This window comes from Hemiscyllium ocellatum, chromosome 11, assembly GCF_020745735.1.
Source record: "Hemiscyllium ocellatum isolate sHemOce1 chromosome 11, sHemOce1.pat.X.cur, whole genome shotgun sequence".
NCBI lineage: Eukaryota > Metazoa > Chordata > Chondrichthyes > Orectolobiformes > Hemiscylliidae > Hemiscyllium > Hemiscyllium ocellatum.
Window position 1 is genome coordinate 18,386,081 of NC_083411.1, and position 27,712 is coordinate 18,413,792.

The window sequence follows — 27,712 nt, forward strand, 5'->3', positions numbered from 1 at the left end:
CATGCTGTCTGACACTTACTCTAATATACTGATAGCATAACAGCTCCTTGATAAATTTTATTTATTTTGAACATTTATAAAAATACATTGTATACACATACATTTAAAAAGATCAAGCAGGTTAGAGGGAGACCACAGATTAAATATTGAAGCAGCATGATGATTTTCACAGGTATTAGTCATGATTCAGAATATGCAATCCTTGGGGCTAAAATTCAACATGGTTACAAAAATTCTCTTGAGAATTAGCTGACAAACTAGCATTTTGCCCAGTTATACATTTGACCAGAGACACATAATTAAAGATTGAAAAGGTTATTACACATCCTTTGAATGGTTTGCAAGATCCTAACATATTTGAAAATGTGAGGTAATTGGACAATGGGCACTAGACAATGGATCCTTCTTCCAGGACGAGAGCAAGATTCTCTTTTCCCTGCTGAAGGGCAGCATTTTGTCGTTCCAACATTGCAATTTTATCCTCCAATTCTTTGTTTTTTTTCTGAAGCTTGGCTGAAACAAAAAAAAGGCTCAAGTTATCACAAAGAAAGTCAGTGCTTTCCAGGCTTGAGAAATCCAATGAAATATTAATCTTTATTATCTTCCCAGAGTGGCCATGAGTTGAATGCCTCAAATGAATCATTAGTATTTAAAATTATTGCTAGAAAGGTCCTTTATTACAGTGCTGGTTTGTCAGATTTTAAATAAATGCAGAACATGTATTTATCAGGGCAGGTCAAGATGTCTCACTTTTCATCTCCAAGAGATAGATGAATAGCAACATTAATGTAACAATGTTTCTTGCCAACAGGACAGTGCAAGCCAAAACAATATTCAACAGGGAACTGCGAGTGGATTAAATGAACTCCAAAGTTTCCAAAGGTTTGAGTTTGTGGGCAATGCCACCACTAAGTGGAGTACAGTATATGCAAAGCCTTGGAGTGTTGCTTTCATTTAACAAAGCATCACTGATTATAAAATTAAATATAAATAAAAAAAAAGTGACTCGAGCTAAGGGCTACAAGACTATTTAGAAGGATCCTCTGGAAGTGGCCTTCAAAAGTGCAGTTTGAACAGACTAAGCCCTTTACTCTCATTTGCCCTGCTTATATCTAAATTCAGAACCTTCCTCTGGCTGTTTCTACTTTGATTTCTGACAGGAGGCTATTTAGAATGATGCGGAAATCAATTACTATTTTCAGTAAGTCATAATTCCCTGTAAGAGTGCCTAATGAGTGAGTGTTTACCTTCTAATACAGAGATGTAATGCCACAGCTGCAACTGGCCATGTAGACATCATGGCAGACATTTCAAATGTTGACAAAGTACACTGATACCAATAACAGCTCAATAGGCCAAACATTAACAAGTTGAGATGGCTAAAATTGGCTCTTGTCAATCTCAACCAGAAGAGAAGGTCTTTCCAATATGCAAGGTGATTATATGCCCTTCCATAGCCACATGTGCATTTTTCTTATGTAGTTTGTGGCATTTCACACATGAACTGAACTGTCCAGTTTATGTTGCAAATAATAAAAAGGTGAAACATCCTTCTTGAGCAAGACTATTCACTGAATTCAAATACCACTTTTTATGCCTGATCTGAAACCAGACAGGTTATTCAACCAACTCAAAGAACATGACAATAATCATTACATTTCAACACTCCCAACCCAAAATGTTGAATTCTACATTTTGCCAAAGCACAGACAGAATCACCCTCTAAACTATAGCAACTGATGCTCACTTGACTCGGTGGACAAACTGTGGCTTCATTATTTTAAAATTTACTTTTGAACTGTGCATATCATTGGCTGGACCAGTTTTTCTCTAGATGCCCTCAAGAAGTTGGTGGTGTGTACCTTCCTGAAACAGTGTTAATGTAGGCAGGCTCACAATGTTGTTAGGGAAGATTGTAGGATTTTGACCAAGCAATAGTGTAGGAACTGCAACATATTTCAAAGTCAGGATGCTGAGAGGCTTGGAGGGGATCTTGCAGGGAGAGGTGTTCCTATGAACCTGCAGTCCTTATCCTCATGTGGAACTGGCATGGATTTGGAAGGTGCTGTCCAAGGAAATTAAAAATAAAAACTTAAAACCACTGCAGATGCTGGAAATCTGAAACAACACAAATTGCTGCAAAATCTCAGCACATCTGTGGAGAGAAATCAGAGTTAATATTTTGGGTCCACTGACCCATCTTCATAACTGGAGCTGTTAAAGGAACTTTGGTGAATTTCTGCAGTGTAACTTGTAGGTAAAGCTTTGGATTGTTGGAGTTGCACTCATTCGGACGTGGGCCTCATTGATGGATAAGCTTTGGGGAGTAAGAGGCAAGTTACTTGCTGCAGTATTTCTAGCCTGTGGCCTACTCTTATAGCCACTACTTGGCTGGCCTAGTTTAGTTTCTGGTCAATAGTAACCACAGGATATTGATATTGTGGGATTCAGTGAAAATAGTGGCATTCAATGTCAAGGGAAAATGGCTGGACTGCCTGGCATTTGTGGCACAGATATTACTCTTAAGATCCCCAAGCCTGACCACTCTGGTCCACCTATCATCTTGGCCTGCTCCTGTCCCATTGAACTCATCTCCACATATCTCAACACTGTCCTCTTCACCCCCCAGGCCAGGAACTCCCCACATATGTTCAGGGCACCACCCATGCCCTCCACCTCCTCTAAAGCTTTGTTTCCCCATCCCCAACATCTCATCCTCACCACAGACATCCAGTCCCCATACACCTCCACTCGCCATGACCAGGGCCTCTTGTCCTGATGTCCCCAACAGTACCCTTCCACTGACAAATTCATTTGGCTGAACTGGTCCTCACCCTCAATTTCTCCTTTGAATACTCCCACTTCCTCCAGATGAAAGGGGTAGCCATGGTCACCCAGATGGGCCCCAGGTATGCCTGTCTCTGTCAGCTACATAGACCAGTTCATCTTCCGTAGTTACACCAGCACCACTTTCCATCTTTTCCTCCCCTCCAGCGATGACTGCATCAGCGCCACCTTGTGCAACTAGAAGTGGTTGAACAGTTCAACTTCAAGATGTTCCACCCTGACCTTAAATTCACCTGGACCATCTCAGACACCTCCCTCCCCATCTCCATTAACTGTGACTGACTGAACACTGACATCTTATAAACCCAACTCCCACAGCTACCTGGGCTACACCTCCTCCCACCCTGCCTCCTGTTAAAAAAAAATGTTATCCCTTATTTCCAATTCCACTGCCTCCACCACATCTGCTCCCAGGAGGACCAGTTCCACACAGAACACACCAGATGGCCTCCTTCAGAGAGAGAAATTTCCCCTCCCCATGGTTGATGATGCATTCTAGCGCATCTCATCCACTTCCCACACCTCTACCCTCAAACCCCACCCCTCCAACCACAAGGACAGAACCTGCCGTCCTCACCTTCCACCTCCCCAACCTCCGTACATCCTCTGCCATTTCAGCCACTTACAAACAGACCCCACCAGAGATATATTTCCCTACCCACCCCATCCGCTTTCCACAGAATCCATTCCCTCCGTGACTCCCTTGTCAGGTCCACCCACCCCCCCCCCCTCCAATGTTTCACCTGCACTTCCACATGTCATTTACAGTATGAGTTGTTCCTGATGCAGTCTCCTCCACATTGGGGAGACAGGATGCCTACTTGCACAGTGCTTCAGAGAACATCTCCAGGAAACCCGCACCAACCAACCCCACCACATGGCTGAACATTAAATCCCCCTCCCACTCCGCCAAGGACATGAAGGTGCTGGGCCTCCTCCATTGCCAATTCCTAACCACTAGACACCTGGAGAAAAAACGCCTCATCTTCCGCCTCAGGACCCTCCAACGCCATAGCATCAATGTTGATTTCACCAGTTTCCTTATTTCCTCTTCCAACCCCACCTTATCCTAGATCCAACCTTCCAACTCTGCATCGCCCACATAAGCAGTCCTCCCTGTCTATCTGCCTTCCCAACTATCTGCTCCACCTTCCTCTCTGACGTATCACCATTACCTGCGCCTCCATTCACTTATTGCACTCTCAGCTACTTTCCCCCAGCCCCACCACCCTCCCATTTATCTCTCCACCTCAAAGGCTCCCAGCCTCATGCCTGATACCCAGATCGATTCTCCTGCTCTTCAGATGCTGCCTGACCTGCTGTTCTTTTCCAGCACCACACTCTCAACACTTCTCTGCCTCAGCCTTATGTCCAAATACAGCATCCAAGGAGTCACAAAGGAGTTGAACATTATTCAGTCAGTGGATATCCCACTTTTCTTACGACAGACAGGAAGTTATCGTGAATCAGCTGAAAATAGTTGGGCCTTGAACACTACCGAGGAACTCCTGCAGAGATGCCCTGGAGTGGAGATACTGACCTCCAACAATCTTCCTTTGTGCAAGGTAGGATTCCAATCGGAGCTGCACTTTGATTCCAGTTTTGCTAGGGCTCCTTGACACCAGCTTCTTAAAATATGGTCATCACATCATAGGCAGGCAATCCCACTCAAGAGGCAGCTGAGACGAGTTATCCACTCAGTAGTTCTGGCTAAAGACTGTTGCAAAAACCTTAACTCTACTGGCCTTCCCCTTTAAACATGGGGATATTTGTGGAGCTTCATCCTCCAGGGAATTATTCACCATTCACAACTGGATGCAGTAGGATACTGCTTAGATCTGATCCATCAATTGCTCAGTTGCTTAGCAATATCCACTAGCTGCTGGTTATGCTGTTTGGCACAGAAGTAGTCCCATTTTGTAGTTTACCCAACTCAACATCTCACTTTGTATGCCTGGTTATGCTCCTGACAAGCCCTTCCACACTCTTCATTAAACCAGGATTGATCACCTGGCTTGACGATGGTAGAATGCGGTATACATTAGGCCATGAAGCAGGTTTTGTTGTATGATTCTGCTGATGGTTCATCCTGCCTTTCAAATGCCCAATCTTGAGTTGATTTATCTGTTTGAAGTTTATCCCCCTTAGTATATTACTAATGCCACACAACACAAAGCAAGGTATTCTCAATGGGAGGTCAGAATTTTATCTCTAAAGGATTGGACAACAATAACTCATAACAATACCATTGTGAACAAATGCATCTTGGTACAGATGCAGTCCAGCACGTTCTTTCCCTCATCACCTGCTGCAGACCTAAGTCTTGTAACAATGTCCTTTCAGATCTGACCAACTTGAATACCAGTGCTGCAGCCAAGACAATCCACGAACAGGACCATGATATCCCCTCCCTCCATGCTTCTTTTTGGTGTTGTTCAACATGGAGGTGCACCAATTTGTCAGCTGAAGGAGGCTAGTCCATGGCAATCAGCAATCCTGCTGATGTTTGATCTGGTATCATGAGATTTCACGGTGTTGATAGTCAATGTTGGGAACTCCCAAAACAACTCCCTCCCAGCTCCGTGCCACCTGTGCCTGCAAGAGGCAGAGGACATATCCAGGGTTAGGGATGACAGATATAGAGTCATTGAGATGTACAGCATGGAAACAGACCCTTCAGTCCAACTCGCCCATGCCAACCAGATATCCCAACCCAATCTCGTCCCACCTGCCAGCACCTGGCCCATATCCCTGCAAACGCTTCCATTCATATACCCATCTAAATGCCTTTTAAATGTTGCAATTGTACCAGCCTCCACATTTCCTCTGGCAGCTCATTCCATACACGTACCACCCTCTGTGTGAAAAAGTTGCCCCTTAGGTCTCTTCTACATCTTTCCCCTCTCACCCCAAACCTATGCCCTCTAGTTCTGGACTCCCCAACCCTAGGGAAAAGACTTTGTCTATTTATCCAATCCATGCCCCTCAAATTTTGTGAACCTCTATAAGGTCACCTCTCAGCCTCTGATGCTCCAGGGAAAACAGTCCCAGCCTGTTCAGCCTCTCCCTATAGCTCAAATCCTCCAACCCTGGCAACATCCTGGTCAATCTTTTCTGAATCCTTTCAAGTTTCACAACATCTTTCCGATAGGAAGGAGACCAGAATTGCACGCAATATTCCCACAGTGGCCTAACCAATGTCCTGTACAGCCGCAACATGACCTCCCAACTCCTATACTCAATACTCTAACCAATAAAGGAAAGCATACCAAACACCTTCTTCACTATCCTACCTATCTGAACTCCACTTTCAAAGAGTATGAGCCTGCACTCCAAGGTCTCGTTGTTCAGCAACACTCTAGGACCTTACCATTAAGTTTATAATGTAGAGGACCCAGTGCTGATCCTTGTGACACTCCACTGGTCACAGGTCACCAGTCTGAAAAAAAAAACGACCCTTCACCACCACCCTCTTCTGGATCATTGTCATGGAATTAAGTGCTACAGACAATGATTATATGAGACAGTTGTTGGACTACTGAGACAGTGGTCTCAATTTTGTCACTGGACCCAGATGTTAGCAAAAAGAACTAATGCCCTCAAGGGATGAAAAGAAAAACCTGCTCATTTACCTCTTTAAAAAAAGTGGTCATATATATATAGCCAAGATTGGTCTAATGAGAAATAAAAGCCTTACCCACTTCAAGTTCCTGCTTGGATTTAAATGTTGACGCCTCTGTTGCAGTTTTAACCTGCAAAGACAAAATCCATTCAGAACAAATAGAATCCACTATTTCAATTTCTTTCAAACAACATCAAATCATGAAAATGTAAATATATAAAAACATTAGATTTATTCTCACATTACTGGAGATTGTGGACAAGATGTGAGCAAGAGCTTCTGAGAAAGAGACAAAAAATGTCCCATGAGGATCAAGAAATCCCAATTACTACACAAACAAAATGTAACCAGCGGAGGATGGCTTTACTTGTTGAAAAAAATTAACAGTCTTGGAGACAGAAGGAACAAAACAGGAGATTATGGAAAGTAAATACATGACAAATCGGTTCTCCAAATAAGGGACTTGTAAATTACAGACCGGACAGTAATTTTCAAATCAGTTTCTGGGGGAGAAATTTAACAATGTTGCTCCTTTAACAAGGTTACTTTGTCCTTTGTTTCTTTTCCTCTCCCAGAGGTCATAAAAGACACAGACTCCAAAAAGTCTAAGTTGAAGAGTAGTAGGACCAGATTATTGTTAACAGATACTGCCTCAAGCAATACGCTTTCAAGTTTTTGAAAGATAACACTTGTACAACGAAAGGAGAGCAGCCAGTTCTCTCAGCTCAGTTTTTCTCTGGTCTGGTTTGGTTTTTTACAGTGGTGTTGTAAAAGCTGCTGGACCCAAAGAAGCAGGTCCGTGCTGATTACGGACTTCTTTCCTGCAAGACCCTGTGTTTGATTTTACCTTGCGCCAAGGGATGTTTACGGAATTGTTGCAAATATTCGGACCAACATCATCAAGTTGGGAAAATCAGGTGGGTTTTCGGATAGGTTGAGTTATTCTTTATTCTGTTCTCTTTTGTTTGTGCTTCATTCGGTTATCTCGTCCATAAATTGGTTTGTTTAAAACTAAGTGATTTGACCAGTGGCATCTCACCTGGAATATACACTTTACATCTGCTTAAAACAACTCGTAAGGTTAGGACCTGGCCTACCTTCTTGAAATGTTTTGAGGGGTCTGACCTGGTCCATATCAGACTGGGGGATTTGTCTGAAGTTTGTTCTGTACTTCCAATTTGAGATTAGGATTGTTGGCCTCAAAGGCAGCAAGTGGTAGGTGTTAGTATCTTTTGTTCTGGGTGTTGAATTTGGTTGGTTTAAATAGTGCTTGACATAGCAACGGCTCTTTCAGTCACCAAGAGTTTTCAGTGGGTGGAAGAGTTTTACACAAGGTGAACAAGGCAAAGCTGCTGGTATTGGCAGTCAAGTTGAAGTTGAAGTTGGAGTTACCTTTGTCCGTAGGGAGAGATAATTACAGCAGTAGCTCAGCATTTAAATTTGCTGGGAATACATCAATCTTTAGAGATGGCTAAAATTCCATTGAAAATGAAGCAACTTTAGTTAGAGGCAAAAGACAAGAAAAAAGGGCAACAAAAATGAAACAGCTTGAATTACGATTAAAAACAGAGGAAAGAGAAAAAGAATGCATTGCTTTAGCAGCACAAGAGAGAAAGAGAAAGGAGGAAGGAAAGAAGGAAAGAAAGGGGTTTGAACTTCAGAAATTGGCACTTAGTCACTAGTTCAAAAATTCAGTTCCTAAAGTAGTGAGAACGCACGCGGAAGAGCAGAGTGTTAAAATGGCAAGATAAGCAGCTGAAATAGCCGATTAGATTAGATTAACTTACAGCGTGGAAACAGGCCCTTCGGCCCAACAAGTCCAAACCGACCCTCCGAACAACAATCCACCCAGACCCATTCCCCTACATTTACCCCTTCACAACACCACAGGCAATTTAGTATGGCCAATTCACCTAAACTGCACATTTTTGGACTGTGGAAGGAAACCAGAGGAAACCCACACAGACACGAGGAGAATGTGCAAACTCCACACAGACAGTTGCCTGAGGTGGGAATTGAACCTGAGTCTCTGGCGCTGTGAGGCAGCAGTGCTAACCACTGGGTCACCGTGCCACCCAATAGGTTTATGAGTTGTCCATAAATCAAAGTTCGGATTCCAAAATTAGTTTCAATCCATGAGGGATAGAAACTGGGGAAAAGAAATACCCTCACATGGAAAGGGAAAGGTAGATCCCGGAGGCGATCATGTAGATAATTTACCACAGGGTAAAAAGGAAATCCTTGAAGGGAGCAGAGAAATTAAAAAGCTCGTGTTTTCACTGCAATAAAGTAGGCCACACGAACATCAGTATGAGGTAAGAAAAGCCCTGGGAAGCCAGATATAGGAAAACAGGTTAAGCCGGTGAATTTAGTTGGAGTGGTAACAGAAAGCACAGGGGAGGCTAGAAAGCTGCACTAAAATGTACAAGCTAGTCAGAGGTTGGTTAAGGAGGAAGTGCCAGACCTTCTTAAACAACATACTTAGAAAAGGTAGAGGTTACAATATTAAGAGACACAGAATCCTCAATCTGTGATATTGAAAAATGAGGAGCTGTGTACCTCTGAAGGACTATTACCAGAAAAGGAGTAACAGGAATTTACAGTGAGACAAGAAGTGGTCAAATATCTAGAATGAGTTCAGAACATTCAGTGAAGAGTGGAGAAGTCATGGTAGGGGTACTGGAGAAAACTTCAGCTCTATGAATACAATTTATTCTTACTAACAATATAGCCGGTTCACAGGTACGATTGCTACCTACTGTGGTTGAAAAGCCAGTAGAAATTCAGGCAACAACTATTCTAGGACACACATCTTGGAATTTTCTTGACTGTCTGGTAACAAAGCCACAAAGTCATCAGTTGAAACAAGAGAGATCAAAGATAAAGTTTAGTGAAATTAGCAGAGACCCTGTTTGATCAAATGGTTGACAAACCAGAAGCAGACAGATGAACATTTAAAGCAATTGTATCAAAGGGTATACACAAAGAATCTGAATGTATCTCTGAATGTCATTATCATCAAAATGATGTCTTAATGAGGAAATGGAGACCATTGCACATTCAACCAGATGAGAAATGGACAGAAGTTCAAGTCATATTGCCAGTGAATTAGAAAAAGGTAGTGTTGAGAGTGGCACATGATCTTCCACATGGGGTCATTCAGAAGTGAGAAAAATCCAAGCTAAAATACAAAAACAGTTTTCTGGCCTGGACTACACAAGGATGTAGTTGAATTTTAGAGAAAGTGAGGACTGCAGATGCTGGAGATCAGAGTCAAGAGTGTGGTGCTGGAAAAGCACAGCCAATCAAGCAGCATTCCTGATGAAGGGCTTATGCCCGAAACGTCAACTTGCCTGCTCTTCGGATGCTGCCTGACTGGCAGTGCTTTTCCAGCACTGCATTCTCGACTGGTTAAATTTTGTCACACGTCACGGGATGGAGAGCTGAAAATGTGTTGCTGGAAAAATGCAGCAGGTCAGGCAGCATCCAAGGAGCAGGAGAATCGACGTTTTGGGCATGAGGAAGGTGTGCCAAGCAGGCCAAGATAAAAAGGTAGGGAGGAGGGACTTGGGGGAGGGGTGTTGGAAATGCGATAGGTGGAAAGAGGTAAAGGTGAGGGTGAAAGGCTGGGGTGGGGGTGGAGGCAGAGAGGTCAGGAAGAAGATTGCAGATTAGGAAGGTGTGCTGAGTTCAAGGGTTGGGACTGAGACAAGGTGGGGGGGGGGGGGGGGGGGGGGGTTGGGAAATGAGGAAACTGGAGAAATCTGAGTTCATCCCTTGTGGTTGGAGGGTTCCTAGGCGGAAGATGAGGCGCTCTTCCGCCACCTGTCATGTTGCTATGGTCTGGCGATGGAGAAGTCCAAGGATCCGCATGTCCTTGGTGAAGTGGGAGGGGGAATGTCAGGGAATTGGAAAACCACAGGCAGTAATAAAACCTGCAACTTTAACACCAATTGCTGCATTTGAGGAATCTTTTACAATTGATTGCATAGGACTCCTACCTAAAATAAAAAGTGGGAATCAGTTTTTGTTAACAATAATGGATGTGTCCACCAGATTCCCAGAGGCTGTTCCATTACACAATAATCACAGTTAGGAGAATTGTAGAGGAGTTACTCAACTTTGTTTTTTAAAAATCTAGATACAGATTACCCACAGGAGATACAAATCAGATCAAGGGTAAAACTTTGCATCAAAATTATTCAAGGAAGTTATGGATAGCTTAGGAATAAAAACATTCAAATCTACTGGGTACCATTCTCAGTCGCAGGAAGCACTAGAAAAGGTGGCATCAGACATTAAAGATCATGTTGAGGGCTTATAGCTAAGGCTATCCAGATGATTGGGATAAGGGACTTTTGTTTGTACTTCGTGATCAGAGATGCACCTAATGAACCCACCAACTTCGGTCCATTTTTGGGGATGAAGCGAGAGAACCACTGAAACGGATTACAGAGAAATTAGTAAGTCAGAATTCAGAGACCACAATTTTGGACTGTGTCAAACATTCAGGAAAAATTAAATAGATCTGGGGAGTTGGCTAGACAACATTTAAAAGTATCACAGCATACAATGAAACAGGAAGCAGACAAGAAATCAAAAATTCATAATTTTGCTATCAGTAATAAGATATAGCGTTACTTCCAATGGATAGATGAACCTCTAAAAAGCAAGGTTTAGTGGAAATTGAGAAAGGAAATTGAGTGAGGTGAACTACTTGATAGGGACTCCAGATAGAAAGAAATCTGTCATGTGAATATGCTCAAAAGGCATTTTGACAGGAAGGAAAGCAAGGGAAGAATGTGTTATTGATTACAGCACAGAGACAAATAAAATTCAGAGGATTCTGAATTGGACATTCCTCAAATTAAATTGGACAATGAGGAAGTTGTCAAAAACTGGGATAAATAGAGTTACCTTCCAGAGAAAAATCAAAGTGACCTGAAAGAAAGAGAGAGTTATTACTATTACATGGGGAGAGGTGTGGAAATAACCTGGAAAGTACTAACCTAATTATGCATGATGTAGATATAGAGATGCTGTTCCAATTAAGCAACATCCATGTAGGCATACCCCTCAAAAGTTGGCACGGGTTCAAAAGGAGATTGAACGCATGCTCCAAGATGACATAACCAAAGGGAGTTACAGTGACTGGTGCTCACCCATAGTAATGGTGCCAAACCTAAAAAGGTACCCAATTGCAGTGCGGTCTATCGCAAAGTCAACACAGTTATAAAGACTGATGCACATCCAATTCCGCATTGAAGAGGTGGAACAAGCAACTTATATTTCCAAGTTGAACTTGCTCAGAGGATACTGGCAGGTATAAGAAATGGGGAAGCGTGTTGTTTTTGCAGAAATAGAAAAGCAAGAGAGTGTATGTGCAGAAAAGGGGTACAAGAAAAATATCAGCTAGGCAAGCATTAGGGAAATGTATCTTTATCTTTAAAGAATAATTGTGCATAATTAAATACTAACTTCAGTGTAGAATTATTAAAGCAAATAATTCTTTTAAATAATCGTCTCAGCAAAATAGCTGAGACAGCTTAAATGCATAAACCAAGCATGAAAAAGATACATGTTAAAACGTATGTTCAAGAATGGAATTTATGAACAATGGAAGATGCTACAAGCAAAGTAAAAGAACATCAAGATACAAGTTTAGCCTTATGTCAGCACTTAGAGGGAAAGGTTGCCAACCTGGAGAAAAGGGGCAATAAGGGCAGAGCACAGCTGGGTAGTGGTAGAATACAATAAGATTGGGTAATGTAAGAGTCGGGAGAGGTGACCTCATGCAGCTCAAAAGTATAACTGTGTACTAGTTTGAATGTTCATTGCTCAATTGCTTCTGCATTTGACACCCTTTCTTGCAAGATCTTAGAATAAATTGTCGTTTCCAGTTTTGGTGGTCTTGTCTAAATTTTATTGATTTTGTTTCTAACACAGGTACCTTTGTCAGAAAGAGTGAAGGCAACTTTGGCTTTTATAATGCTGAATGGACTATGTCAGTTTAAAGATTATGCCATTCGGTATGAAAAATGCACCAGCCAGATTTCAGAGACTGGAAGTGTGATGTTGGAAACGCACACCCGGTCAGGTAACATCAGAGGAGCAAGAGAGTCGATGTTTGGACCTAGACAGTAAAAAGTCTTCCCGTCAGTACTATTTTTACATTCGAAGTCATTTTCATACCATTTTGACTTTTGATTCAGATGTCAGACTCTTTCTTGTCATCTTCTGTTTAGAGTCCCCCAGTAACGGTTTTAGTTTTGTCTGTTTGATCGCCACCTCGCCTGCAAAAGTAGCTGTTTTAACAGAATGTATTGTTTTAAAAAAAAAAGCAAAAATCAAAGTAGTATGATACTCAACTTCAGAAACACCAGGTCTCACGGGAATTTTTCATAACTATGCAGTTTTGCCAGAGTTCGGAGCAGCCACAAAATTAGAATATTAGAAGTGTTAAATTGCAGTGCCCAGAAAATTCTCTTTTATTCATTCAGTCTGTTCTAATGAAAAAAAATCATCCACAGCAGAAAAACAATAGAACAACCAATTATGGAGCACAATTTGCAAAATGTACAACTGAAAATTGTTGAGAGCATAAACAATTCACTGATCTAGACTGTAAAAGGTACCTATGAAAGTAAAAAAGAAACTAAAAACAAAGATTTAAAATCATGGGGTCAGTGGCCCCACATTTTGTACAATAGAGCAGATAAACCTTGTACCCTCTCATTAAAGCCAAAATAAAAGGAAGGAAAGCACCAACTTTCAATTTGTGTCCCAATTGCAATAGTTTCACAACAAGTGAATCAGCAAATTAAAACCCATATTAGGCCATTCCGCTAATCAGGTCTGTCATTCAATTGTGACTGATATATGTTTCTCAATTCTACTCTTCTCCCTTCTCCTCTTAACCCTTCATCTCTTTGCTAATCAAAAGCTAAATTAAATGACTTAAGATAACCCCAAGATAGTGAAACCACTCAATACCTAAAGCAAAACTTAATATTGTACTAAAATATTCAAATATTTTCTTCAAATCTTGATAATGTCAGCTGTCCCTTTGACAGGTAGACAAGAAAAATCTGAGGAAGCAGGGTGTGATTTATTCAAGAAAAACTAAAACGAACATTTGAATAGACATTGAAACCCAAAAGTACTAAAAGGGTTGCTTCATATTTTCACATACATATCAAATGAATGGTTAAGTGCTCACCTTCAGTTCCATTTATTTTCTCCCAAATGGATTCTGTAAATACTTAACTTTAAAATATTGATTTCAATAATTGCAAAAAGAATGAGTGCCAAGCAGGCAATAGACAAAAGATAATGCATCTGCAATAGGATGCAACATTTGTTATGTATCCCAACAGGAAACCTTGCCAAAAAAAAAGCTACAAGCAAACTGTAAAGCCAATTAGAATTACTCTGGAAAGGAAGATTACTTTTTGCTCAAGTGTAAGTTAAATTAGCCACTCTACAAACTTGAGCTGCACAGCAGCAATGAGTGATGCTCACCATAAATAAGGTACTGGTATCAAGCTAAAATGACAGTCAGTCATTCTACCCATCACACAAGATGGGTAGAATGCAACAATTGCAGTGCCAACATGATGTAGGAGGCTGTATGTCCCACAGATTATATGAAACATGTCCCTTCAGCTGTTCACAACAAGCTTGCTAAGCCTAGTGATTTTACACTCCACGACCGGCTTGAACAACTGAACTGTCCACATTGGATGTGATTTTGCAATACAGTAACATCTGCGACAGAGTGCATACCTACAACCATGTTAAGATGATTAGTTGGATTTGCAGACTGGCACATGTCCTCAAAGCAACATCTGTAAGTATATAGGGCCCTATTCTCTGCAGACAGAAAAATTAAACCCATACCAGCTGTCTTTGATCTCTTTGGGGATGGATATAGTCTTCTCTTCTGTTCCACTGCACTGTTTGGGCGTTTTATGCCAGTCACAACATTTTGGGAGTCCAAAACTAAAGGTTTGCTTGCTTTTCTGATGGCATGTGGAGGGTCAGCCGTACCTGTGTAAGATAAATTTTAAAATAGTAAACCCAAAAAAAAAAATGCAAGAAAAAACCCCCAGTAAAAACTGGAGGTGAAAGAGGAAAAAGAGAAGATTCAGAAATTGTGACTTTCCTACTCCCCACCCAAGTTAAATGGAATGATGGGGATCTGAAGAAGCAAATTTTGAAAAAAAATCAAAGTTAAAATTGTTTATTGCTCTTAAATTAATTCTGGTTAAGCTGGTACAATACTATTTATCTTACCTATTGGGGAGGATGCCCAGACTTATTAGAAGCACATGCAATATCGGCAGTCTTATAGTTTAAAAATTACCAGCTCAACCAAGTTTTGCTATTATCTTGGATGCTAGCTGAAGTACTACAACAAAATTGACAGATCAAAAAATATCCTAGGTAGGATTTAAGTGTCATATTAAAAAGCGGCTAGACAGTATTATCACTCAAAAAGACAAAATGGCATATAGCAAAATTAATCTACAAAAAACTTGAAGAAAAATGTCTGAATTGCAGTATAACACATTAAAATGTAATAATTATTAGAGTCACTTATGGATCAATTCTAATCTGTTGTTAATACTAGTAAGCATTGAATAATAGTCTAATAACACAATTTGAACAAGGTTAGAATGGCAGGAGACTTTTATGTAGGTTAACAACTCTGGACAGAGCTGTAAATTTAGCTTTGCAGAACAACTGATTTTGTTCATTCCCAAAATATTGCTTTTACTAGGTAGTAACAACATTGATCATCTTTTTCACTTCCCATAGAATACTTTTGGATTTTTTGCTGGCATGTACTCTTTATCCTTTTTTAAACGCTGATACCAAAAATGCAGACAGATGGCTGTTAGTTACTCCTTTAAAAGGTTTATTTTCTAAAGGAAGAACAAGGTTAGGGAGTTTTTCCTGAAAAGTGACCAAATCCAACATTTGACAAAAGCAGATGATTGCAGATTCCTATGGTGTTAATGGAAAGGTGTTTATACTCTGAGAACAGGTAGAGTAACCATACAAAGGCAGTAACTTAGTTTTCGGTTCGTTAAAAAAAAGAGATTGAACAAATTTCAGAAGATATAAGTTGGTTTTTAAAAAAGTTAAGTCTCCAATAGTTCAGGGCAGTTTAAGAATCTAGGTACCTCAGCAATACACTTTGGTTCATGAATCTGCACTAACCTGTAGTAGGAAGCAATAAGCAAACAGTATCAAGTACTATAATAGTTCCACATGTTTTCTCAGTATTCTTCCCCAATTTAATTGATGCACATTAGTACATATTACAAAAGTTACAATACCCCATAGTTACCTATATTAAAAAGTTCTGTGGATTTTTGTGTTTTCGACACAGGTAATTTTGACGATACCACTGAAGATGTTCTCTTCACGCCAGGTATCTTTGAGATAGCTTTAGTTAAAGGTGGCGTAGATTTTATTTTGGGAGACATCTGAAAGAAAACAGGCTTGATAAACCAAATATTTCCCCATTGAAAGAATTATTCCAATTCCAGAAACTAATATTAACACCTTGATTCGATTATGTTCAGACATACAAATAGCAATCCCAAAGCTCTTGTCTCAGTGGTTCTGTCCCTACTTGTGGTCTAAAAGGTCAGGGTTTACGTTGCAACTGTCCTAGAAGGGGTTCATAACATATTCAAACAATTTGATTGAAGAGAAATAGAAATAACAAATTTCAAGAGACTTGTTGTCATGCCATAATTGACCCAAAAGATTAAAACTCACATTATGAGCAAGCAAAACATCAACCTCATTTCCAAAAACCACAAATATTGAACTCTGGAAACCTTAAAGAAACAATGCATCAGGCAAATGTAGAAAAATAATAATCTGCGGGGGAGAAAAGAAACAACCATGGATGTGGGGGTTGGATAGAAGAAAACACTATTCCAAGCTCCGATGTCTGACCAGTGTTTACGGTGGAGAAGGACATGAGAGATACAGAACATGGGGAAATAAATAGCAACATCTTAAGAAATATCCATATTAGAAGTGGAAGTCTTAAAACAGATTAAGGTGCATCAATCTCCAGAACCTGATTGTGTGTGCCCTAGAACTCTGTGGGAAGCTAAGAAAGATATTGATGAGCCCCTTGCTGTGATATTTGCATCATCAATAACCACTCAAGGTGTCAGAAGACTGGAGGTTGGCTAACATGTTACCACTATTTAACAAAGAGCCAGGGAACTATCGACCAGTAGACCTAACATCAGTGGTGAGCAAGTTGGAGGGAATCCTGAGTGACAGGATTTACATGTATTTGGAAAGGCAAGGACCGATTAGGGATAGTCAACATGGTTTTATGTAAGAGAAATTGCATCTCAAACTTGATTTGAGTTTTCTGAAGTAGTAAAGAGGATTGATGAGGGCAGTGGGTGGACGTGATATATATGGACTCCAATAAAGTGTTTGACAAGGTAACTGCTTAGCAAAGTTACATCACACAAAACAGAGGGAGAATTCACTATTTGGATACAGAACTGCATCAAAAGGTAGAACAGAGGGTGATGGTGGATTGTTGCTTTTCACACATGACACCAGTGATCAACGGTGTGCCCCAAGGATTGGTGCAGAGTCCATTGCTTTTTATCATTTATATAAGCCATTTGGATGGGAATATAGTACATATGGTTAGTAAAGTTTGCAGGTGACACCAAAATTAGAGACAAATGGACAGTGAAGGTTACCTCAGAGTACACTGGGATCTTGATTAGATTTGACAATGGGACAAGGAAAGGCAAATAGAATTTAGTTTAGATAAATGTGAGGTGCTAACAATTTGGTAGGGTAAATCAGGTAGAACTTATACACTTAATGGCAAGGTCCTGGTGAGTGTTGCCAAAAGACTGTAGTGTAGGTTCATAGTTCCTTGAAAATGGAGTCACGAGTAGATAAGGTGGTGTTTAGTATGCTTGCCTTTATTGGTCAGGGCATAAGTTTTATGGGTTGGGAAGTAATGTTGCAGCTATACAGGACATTAATTAAGCCATTACTAGAATACTGCATGCAGTTCTGATCTTCCTGCTATTGGAAGGAGGTTGTAAAACTTGAAAGGGTTCAGAAAAGATTGAAGGATACTGCCAGGTTTATACGGTTTGAGCTATAGGAAGAGACTGAATAGATTAGGGCTAATTTCCCCATGGGCATCAGAGCCTTGGGTGGGGGGCAAACTGGAGGCCATAGGTTTAGTGCAAGGAGGTAAAGATTTAAAAAGGATCTAAGGGACAACCTTTTCCACACAGAGGGTGGTGCATGAATGGAATGAGCTGCTAGAGGAAGTAGTGGAAGCTGGTACAACTGCAACATTTTAAAAAGGCATCTGGATGGGTATATGAAGGATATGGAACAAATGTTGGCAAATGGGACTGGATTTATTTAGGATATTTGGTCAGCATGGACAAGTTGGACCGAGGGGTCTGTTTCCCTGTTGTATCTCTCGATGATAGAGTTGTGCATCAGTTAAAACCTTGTACAACTTGTACATAATGTTAGCCACTCCAAAAAGAAATGCATTGCTTTAGTGAAATATAAATGGTATAGAAAGAGGGTGTGAAACCACAACTTACTTTGGTATTGGCTTTAATGTGGTATGGTAGAATCTTGTTGTTATTTCCTAACATTTGTCCAGTTGCTACTGCACGGCCCAGCTTTCCTGAAAGCTGACGAGACTTTGGAAGGCACAACTTGGAAAAAGCAGGTGGTTGAATCGAAGGTTTTCCTCTTTTGACAGAAGAGCCTATTTTACATGTTTGAGCTGAAGATGGTACAATGTCCTTCTGAACTCCAGATTTGCATAGTTCAGACACTGATGCTTCAGTAATATTTTTCTTTTTGGCTGCTGGGAGATAAGAAATGCGTTTTAAGGAATTCTCACTTCCCATTTTGGTTTGCTGCAATTGCTGGCTAGGTGCATTTGATGTTTTTCTACCACTGGATTTAGCTTCAGTGATTTCAGGGCCAGAGCTTTTGGCAACATCTATGGTCTTGTCTTGATCATTTGGGCACTTGCCTAATCCATCACTTACATCAGCCTGAAGGGTGGAGGATGAGGCCAGGAAAGAATGGTCAAGTTGTAGATATTCTGGAATAGTTGTTTTCCTAGCAAGGCATGGAGTAGAAATGCAGTTTGGAGCCCATTCTGAACTCACTAGATCATGAAAGGAATCTGCATGCTCGCAAATACTTTGTTCCTTTTTCTGGGAGGAGTCTATGAAAGGGAGACTTGTTTCTACTGCACAAGCTGCTTTATGTAATTCTACAGAAATGCAGTCATCACCTGGCTTTACTTCATTTGATCGTTTCTCCGTACCTGTAGAATAACTGCCCTTCCCAAAGTTCAGCGACAAACTGGAGTGATTATTTTTGCCACTCATCTTTACTTGCTCCAACTCTGATCCAGAAGTCAGAGCTTCAGCTTTTCTCACAAGCTTAAGATTCTTTGCAGTCAGTCTGACTTCATTTGAATCTGAAGATAGAGACAGTTTGCAATTGGCCAAGTTGGTTGTTTTATTTGGATTATTTGCCAAACCATCTTTAAGTTTTGGTGCAACAAATGTTGCATCCTTGCAATCACTGACAGTTATTATCCTATTTAACTCATCTTGGTTGGTTGTAGTTAGAGACTGCTCCAAATTAGACAAAATATCATTTGTAAGGCAGCCTTCATGCTTTGAAGCAATAAATGTTGCATTTTTATGGTCATTCAAAATCATGGTAGCGTTTAATTGAATCTCTTCCCGCATGGATACAGGCAGCTTACAACAGAGATCATTTCCTAAATCTTTATATTTTGAGGTATCACAAGTTGTATTTTTTAAGTCATCCACATTCATAGTAACATTTAATTGCAATAAATCTTGTGGAGACATGGACTGCTTAAAATTAGATAAGGCAGAAGTCTGAAGGCCTTTTCGAAAACTGTTTTCGTCCTTTGATAAAACAAATGTTACATTTTTATCTCGCACTGTTACTGTATCATCCAACTGGATTAAATCTGTTGACAAAGAGAGAGATGGCGTGCAACCTAACAAATCAGGTGGCTCAAGTTCATTTTCAAAACTTCTGTGCTTTGGTAAAATTTGTTTTTCATCACTTAACAAGCTTCTTTCACTCAATACCAAATCTCCCTTTGAAAGGGACAAATTGGAATTAGACTGGGTCTTGGCTGGAACAAAAGATGAAGAGGCATCATTCTTTGTGTCTGAACACGTGATTGATACATCATTCGTCACTTTAGGTACATTTAACTGGATATACTCTACACTGGATAGAGGTGACTCATTCAGGACATAGCTAGAATAAACATCATGCTTTAGAGCAGTATCTTCCTCATCATTTAAGTTACCTTGTGTTATAGTCTCATTGAATTGTATCAAATTTTCTGGAGGGGACCAAGGCAGAGCTCCAGTCTCAATATAGTCATTACTCATTCTAGTACCAACAGTTAAGTCTCCAGTTTTGATTTCTGCTAGATTTTGCTGACTACTCATATCCTCCAAGATATTTTCTTGCAATTTGGAATGGCAGAGAAGTGCCAATTTTGCTGGAGAGGTGTTAGAACAGCAGCAGGAGTATACAGAACTATCCAATGGCATTGGTTCCTCACTTATCATGGAAACACCAGTCACTGGAATTGGATTTGCTGTACCAAGTGTAAGGAGAGGATAGGTTTCCCTTTTTTCATTTAATTCAGCAGCTATATGTAGACATTCTTCTGCAATGAAACTGGTGAATAAAGGTGTCAAGTTACTTGGTTCTACAAGAGGAAGAGGGCAAACGTTTGATTCTATTTGTTCCTGTTCAGGTCTACCTTTAGAAATACCAATGTTGGGCAAGTTTTGATGTAGGATCATCATATCCAAATCTTCTTTTTGAGGAATGTGCCTCATACATGTGGCTTCAGAACTTGGTAGGCAATACGTTGCATTCAAAGAATTTTCATTGGAGAGTGCATCTGTTTTGAATTCAGTATCCACTTTTTCATCCAACGTTTGAGTAGAATTTAGAGTGAAGGAGCCTGTGCTAAAACGCCCCTTTTTGACAGTGGAGACACTTGGTGCTCTTGGCACTTGTTTCTCAAAAGCTTTCAAGTTGTTAGCATTAATAGTCTGTTTCATCAATTTAGGCAGTAGCTTTTTTGAACATCCTGCTGCTGGACTTTTTCTGGTCAGGAGTGAACGTCTGTGCTGTGATGTAGCTTCATTATTCGTGCAAGTAGTTGGGAAAGCAACTGTATTACTTGAGGTGCCGGTGGAAACATGACGCTTGGGCACATCTAAATAAGACTTCCTTGACTTAAGCCTGCACAATGATGTTTATCGGCATGGTTTTTCGAGGGGGGGGGGGGGGGGGGGGAGGAGGAGAAGAAACAAAGGCAAAGAAAAAATAAGGGAACGAACATTAAGTGATCAGCAACATTGTTTTAAAGCTGTACATTGAGACAAGGCAAGCAAAGAAACAAGATTGTAGTGATAAAAATGTGTACATTTGATAGCAAAATCTGAAGATCAGCTAACTAATTATTTAATGCAAAAAAAGACAAAATCAAGTTTATGTTCAGAATTACTTCTATTAGCTACAAGACAGAAAACAAACAAAAATCTTCCGTCATTCTAATTTGACTTCTGAAAATCAAGAATTATAAAAGACAAACAAATTTTGACAAAGGTACTTAGGAAAACTGGAAGCATACGGAACATATGTTGGGGCTCTAAACATTCATTCCTCACCCTAGTGGATTAAGGAGAGTTAAAAAGATACAGAGTTAGAAATAGAAGATACAGAGATCAATTTCAAGCAAAGGCAAAATTTCAGCAAGGGCAAGATTGGTGGAAAAGATACAATTAAAAGGAAAAATGTTGGAGAGAGAGAGAATAATGTATTGGCAAAAGTAGCAATAAGTTGACCTCAAGATGTCTTCAAGGAGTTGGAACCATTCATACTATAAAGTGACAAGGTGAAAAAGGAAAAACAGGAGGAAACAAGGTTTTAAAGTCAGAGCAATCAGGGTGAAAGTAAAGTAACAACCAGGGGCCAAAAAAATCAAAGTGATGTACGTGCAGATGGAAATTAGCAGGAACAAATTCCAGGCACATTAGATAGTCTAGACTGAGTATTTCACTAGTGCATTAAAGTTCCAAGACAATCCAAAATTTGGTGTCCAAGCTAAGAACTAAGTTTGGAAGAGTGATAGCATATGCAACCTCCGCATGAACACAGGTATAGGACTTAGGAGCAGAAGTATGCTATTTAGCCTTCAAGATGGTAAAAATAATGACTGCAGATGCTGGAAACCAGATTCCGGATTAGTGGTGCTGGAAGAGCACAGCAGTTCAGGCAGCATCCTAGAAGCAGTAAAATCAACGTTTTGGGCAAAAGCCCTTCATCAGGAATAAAGGCAGAGAGCCTGAAGCGTGGAGAGATAAGCTAGAGGAGGGTGGGGGTGGGGAGAAAGTAGCATAGAGTACAATAGATGAGCGGGTGAGGGGATGAAGGTGATAGGTCAGGGAGGAGAGGGTGGAGTGGATAGGTGGAAAAGGAGCTAGGCAGGTAGGACAAGTCATGGGGTAGTGCTGAGCTGGAAGTTTGGAACTAGGGTGAGGTGGGGGAAGGGGAAATGAGGAAACAGTTGAAGTCCACATTGATGCCCTGGGGCTGAAGTGTTCCAAGGCAGAAGATGAGGCGTTCTTCCTCCAGGTGCCTGATGGTGAGGGAGCGGCGGTGAAGGAGGCCCAGAACCTCCATGTCCTCGGCAGAGTGGGAGGGGGAGTTGAAATGGTGTGGTTGATTGGTGCAGTTGTCCTGGAGATGTTCCCTCAAGCACTCTTCTAGGAGGTGCCCAGACTCCCCAATGTAGAGGAGACCGCATCGGGAGCAACGGATACAATAAATGATATTAGTGGATGTGCAGGTAAAACTTTGATGGACGTGGAAGGCTCCTTTAGGGCCTTGGACAGAGGTGAGGGAGGAGGTGTGGGCGCAGGTTTTATAGTTCCTGCGGTGGCGGGGGAAGGTGCCAGGGTGGGAGGGTGGGTTGTAGGGGGGCATGGACCTGACCAGGTAGTCACAGAGGGAACGGTCTTTGCGGAAGGCGGAAAGGGGTGGGGAGGGAAATATATCCCTGGTGGTGGGGTCTTTCTCCTTTGAATTCTCCCACTTCCTCCAGACCAAAGGGGTAGCCATGGGCACACGTATGGGCCCCAGCTTTGCCTGTCTCTTTCTTGGCTACGTAGAACAGTTGATCTTCCGTAATTACACCGCCACCACCCCCCACCTCTTCCTCCGCTACATTGATGACTGCATTGGCGCCACCTCGTGCTCCCACGAGGAGGTTGAGCAATTCATCAACTTCACCAACACATTCCACCCTGACCTTAAAATTTACCTGGACCATCTCTGACACCTCCCTCCCCTTCCTGGACCTTGCCATCTCCATTAATGACGACAGACTTGACACTGACATTTTGTACAAACCCACCGACTCCCACAGCTATCTGGATTACACCTCTTCCCACCCTACCTCTTGTAAAAATGCCATCCTGTATTCCCAATTCCTCCACCTCTGCCATATCTGCTCCCAGGAGGACCAGTTCCATCACAGAACACACCAGATGGCTTCCTTCTTTAGAGACCACAATTTCCCGTCCCAACGCATCTAGTCCACATCCCGCACCTCCGCCCTCAGACCCCCCACCCCTCCAGCCATAACAAGGACAAAACGCCCCTGGTGCTCACCTTCCACCCTACAAACCTTCGCATAAACCAAATCATCCGCCAACATTTCCGCCACCTCCAAAAAGATCCCACCACCAGGGATATATTTCCCTCCCCACCCCTTTCCGCCTTCTGCGAAGACTGTTCCCTCTGTGACTACCTGGTCAGGACCATGCCCCCCTCCAATCCACCCTCCCATCCTGGCACTTTCCCCTGCCACCACAGGAACTGTAAAACCTGCGCCCACACCTCCTCCCTCACATCTATCCAAGGCCCTAAAGGAGCCTTCCACATCCATTAAAGTTTTACTTAGACACCCACTAATATCATTTATTGTATCCGTTGTTCCCGATGCGGTCTCCTCTACATTGAGGAGACTGGGCGCTTCCTAGCAGAGCGCTTTAGGGAACATCTCCACGACAACCGCACCAATCAACCACACCGCCCCATGACCCAACATTTCAACTCTCCCTCCCACTCTGCCAAGGACAAGGCAGCCCTGGACCTCCTTTACCGCCGCTCCCTCACCACCAGACCCCTGGAGGAAGAACGCCTCATGTTCTGCCTCGGAACACTTCAGCCCCAGGGCATCAATGGGGACGTCAATAGTTTCCTCATTTCCCCTTCCCCCAACTCACCCTAGTTCCAAACTTCCAGCTCAGCACTGTCCCCATGACTTGTCCGGACTTGTCCTACCTGCCTATCTCCTTTTCCACCTATCCACTCCACCTCTCCTCCCTGACCTATCACATTCATCCCCTCCCCCACTCATCTATTGTACTCTATGCTACTTTCTCCCCACCCCCACCCTCCTCTAGCTTATCTCTCCACGCTTTAGGCTCTCTGCCTGTATTCCTGATGAAGGGCTTTTGCCCGAAATGTTGATTTTACTGCTCCTTGGATGCTGCCTGAACTGCTGTGCTCTTCCAGCACCACTAATCCAGAATCTGGTTTCCAGCATCTGCAGCCATTGTTTTTACCTGGAAAATAGCCCCAGCCTATTCAGCCTTCCCGCAACACTTAAACCCTCCAAACCTGGCAACATCCTCCAATCTTTTCTGAACCCTTCCAAGATTCACAAAATCTTTTTGATAGGAGGGAGACCAGATTTGAACACAATTCCAAAAGTAGCCTAACCAACATCCTGTATAGCCACAACATAAACCCCAACTCCTATACTCAATGCACTGACCAATACAGGCAAGCATTCGAAACACCTTCACTTGCCTGTCTATGGGCAACTCCATTTTCAAGGAACTTGCACTCCAAGGTCTCTTTGTTCAGCAACACTCCCCAAATCCTGACCATTAAGTGTATAACCTCTGCCCTGATTTGCCCTACCAAAATGATGCACTTTACATTTGTTCGATTAGATTCCCTACAGCGTGGAAACAGGCCCTTCAGCTCAACTAGTCCACACCGACCCTCTGAAGAGTAACCCACCCAGAACCATTCCCCATATTTACCACTGACTAATGCACCTAACTATCTAAATTTATCTCCATCTGCCACTTCTCAGCTATTGTCCAATCTGATCAAGATATGATTGTACCGGAGGTAACCTTCTTGGTTGTTCACTACACCACCAATTTTGGTGTTATCTGCAAGAGTATTAATCATACCGCATACATCTATTCATGTAATGACAAAAAGCAGTGGACCCAGCACCAGTCCAATAAGCAACCCTCCACCACCATCTTCTGTTTCCTACCTTCAAGGAAATTTGGTATCCACATGGCTCATTCCCCTAGTATTCCACGTGAGCTAAGTTTGCTAACCAGTTTACCTTGTGGAACGTTGAATACCTACTGGAGTCTACATAGATAACCTCTAGTGCTCTGCCTTCAAATCTTCTTTGTCACTTCAAAAACAACCTCAAATCAACCTCATTCACTAGATTGCATGCACAAAACCATGTTGACTATCCCTTGCTTTTCCAAATCATGGAAATAGTTCCCTCAGGTTTCCCGCAAAAACTTGCCGACAGCCGATGTCAGGCTCACTGGTCTATTGCTCCCTGCTTTTCCTTACCAATTTTCCTAAATAGTAGCATCCCACTAACCAACTGCCAGTCTTCCAGCAGCTCACCCATTGGCGATTGGTGATACAAATTGGGAAATAAGGAAGGGCAGGTGACAGAGGTGTCAGTGAGGGAGCACTTTGGGGCCAGTGACCATAATTCTAGTAGTTTTAAATAAATAGTGATGACAAAGGATAGACCAAATCTAGAAGTTTAGATTTGAGTGGTGCTGGAAAAGCACAGCAGCACAAGCAGCATGAAAATTGATGTTTCGGGCAACAGCCCTTCATCAGGAATGAAACAGATCTAAAAGTTGAAGTTATAAACTGGAGAAAGGTAATTTTGACAGTATTAGACAAGAACTTTCAAAAGCTGATTGCAGGCAGATTGTCACAGGGATCTGCAAATAGCACTCAAACAAGAGTGTTTCACTAACAACTCATTTATCTTCATTCGTCTTAAAAAGGAGAGATCTTAAATAGTTCTTAAGCTATTTCCCATTCTGGATCTCTCCAACATTGGCAGAAATCTTTCTGGTGTTTTTCAGATAAAAGTCTCTGTAAGAGAGCATTTTTCAGAGGAGTATAATGAAGCTCCAAGCAGTACAGCCCATGCTCTTTTAAAAAAAAGTTAGCCTTAAATTCAAAAAAGCAAGGAGTTAAATAAGCTTCTGATCTGCCTCCACATGTGTATACCATTTTTCAAATAAGTACTGTACACAGTACTCTAAATGTGATCTCATCAAGGTTCCATATTATGATTTAAAGATAATCAAGTGCCATATAAAGGACTGAACATCCTTCTGCATTGCTCAGATTATAAATCAGAAATGATATGAACTTCACCCAAGGTTTACAACTGTTGCACCATTTACATTTTCAAGGTAGATTGACCAGTTAACATTAACTAACACAATGCTGGAGAATCTCAGCAGTTCTGGCAATACGCAAGAGGAGAGAAACAGAGTTCAATGTTGAGACCACAATGACACCTCCTTAGAATGTTCTAAAGAAGAATCATACAAATTCAACTGTTCTGATTTCCAGCATCCACAACACGTGATTTTATAATGACTAATTACCATTGTTGCAAACCCCAAGTGCTTAAATTTTCAAAATCTAATTTAGATTTTGTTCACAAAGGACACTAAATACAAGCTGAATGACTACTTCGCAGAAACCTCCAACCCAAGCCAGGAACAGATTTCTCCCAAGTGCTCCAGTTTCCTACTACAATCGAAGATGTGCAGATTAGGTGAATTTACTTTGCTAAATTGTCCATAATGTTCAGGGATGTGTAGGTTAGGTGCATTAGTCAGGGTAAATGTAGAGTACAGTAACAGCATAGGGGAAATGGGTCTGGATTGATTACTCATTGGAGGGTCAGTGTGGAGTTGTCAGGCCTAATGGCCTGTTTCCACACTGTAGGGATTCTCCCTTTTGTGTAGGAGAGCAAATTACTGCAGATTCTTGAATCTGTACTGAAAACAAAAAAAAAACCTGGAAATCACAACATGCAAGTCAGCATCCATGGATGGAGAGCAAACTAATGTTAATAGTATAGATGACTCAGAGCTGACACAATGTATGGAGAAAGCAGCATTTGTGCAATAATGTCGAGGGTTGGCTGGGGGGTGGAAAGAAGAGATGGCAGAGTGCTGTGGGACACAGACTGCTAATATTACAGATTATGTGATCAGGATGTGAGAATGGAAAGACAATGGCATTTAACTGCTGAACTGGAAAGAACAGATAGTCTGGGGGGGGGGGGGAAAGGCACGCAGGAAAGAGGGGACATGGTGACAGAGAATGCAACAAGTAAACTAAAAGAAACTGAAGGAATAGGAGTGGCTTGACAATCTTAAGACATGTTGGGTCTTGAAGGTTGTAAAGTGCTTAGTCTGAAGATTGTTCTTCAGGTTTGCACTGAAATTCCTGACCTCCTGCTTGCTGGCCATTTCCATCCTCAGGGTGCGGGAGCATTTCAGTTAGTGCTCAACACAGAATAACACCTTGCATTAAGGACTTCGAGGGGGAATTGGACTGTTAACTGAATTGATGGAAAGGTGTAGGATTAGGGCAGAAGCAGGCGAATGACGCCAAGAGGTGCTGATTTAAGAGATCTCATGCGGACAGTTTGGGCTGAAAATATTCTTCAGTACTTTAACGATTCAAAGACTGGAAAGGCGATGTTTAAACCACTGGCTTGCAGTAAAACAGACCCATGGGGGCGAAACTCATTCAACCTTATTTGTTTCTTCCTCCCCTGGGAGCGGGTTTTGGAACACTCACCTTCCCAACATGACTCTAATAGGTAATTTCAAGCCCAGCGAGCAGGTGAGGCCTGCACCAGAGGCTAACCGTCACTCCGACCTCAAAAGCAGCAAAAACGGCCGAGACGGGTGGTTACCGCGGCCATTTAAATCTGAGCCCCGCCCATTCAAT

General features: G+C 41.7%; 1 protein-coding gene across 2 annotated transcripts; it reads right to left on the reverse strand.

Annotated features, from left to right (window-relative positions):
* Positions 1–51: 51 nt before the first annotated feature.
* LOC132820123 (uncharacterized) lies at positions 52–27,673 on the reverse strand. Of its 2 annotated transcripts, none has more exons than XM_060832055.1 (7): positions 27,560–27,673; positions 18,103–20,836; positions 15,825–15,963; positions 14,369–14,518; positions 12,662–12,762; positions 6,545–6,599; positions 52–513 (listed from the first exon to the last, which is right to left on the reverse strand). In XM_060832055.1, exons 1-7 carry the CDS (start codon positions 27,568–27,570, stop codon positions 389–391), a joined length of 3,315 nt encoding a protein of 1,104 aa, XP_060688038.1. In that variant the 5' UTR covers positions 27,571–27,673; the 3' UTR covers positions 52–388. The 2 variants fall into 2 exon arrangements, with proteins under 2 accessions (XP_060688038.1, XP_060688037.1); XM_060832054.1 differs by having other exon boundaries at positions 12,662–12,774.
* Between the last annotated feature and the right edge of the window lie 39 nt (positions 27,674–27,712).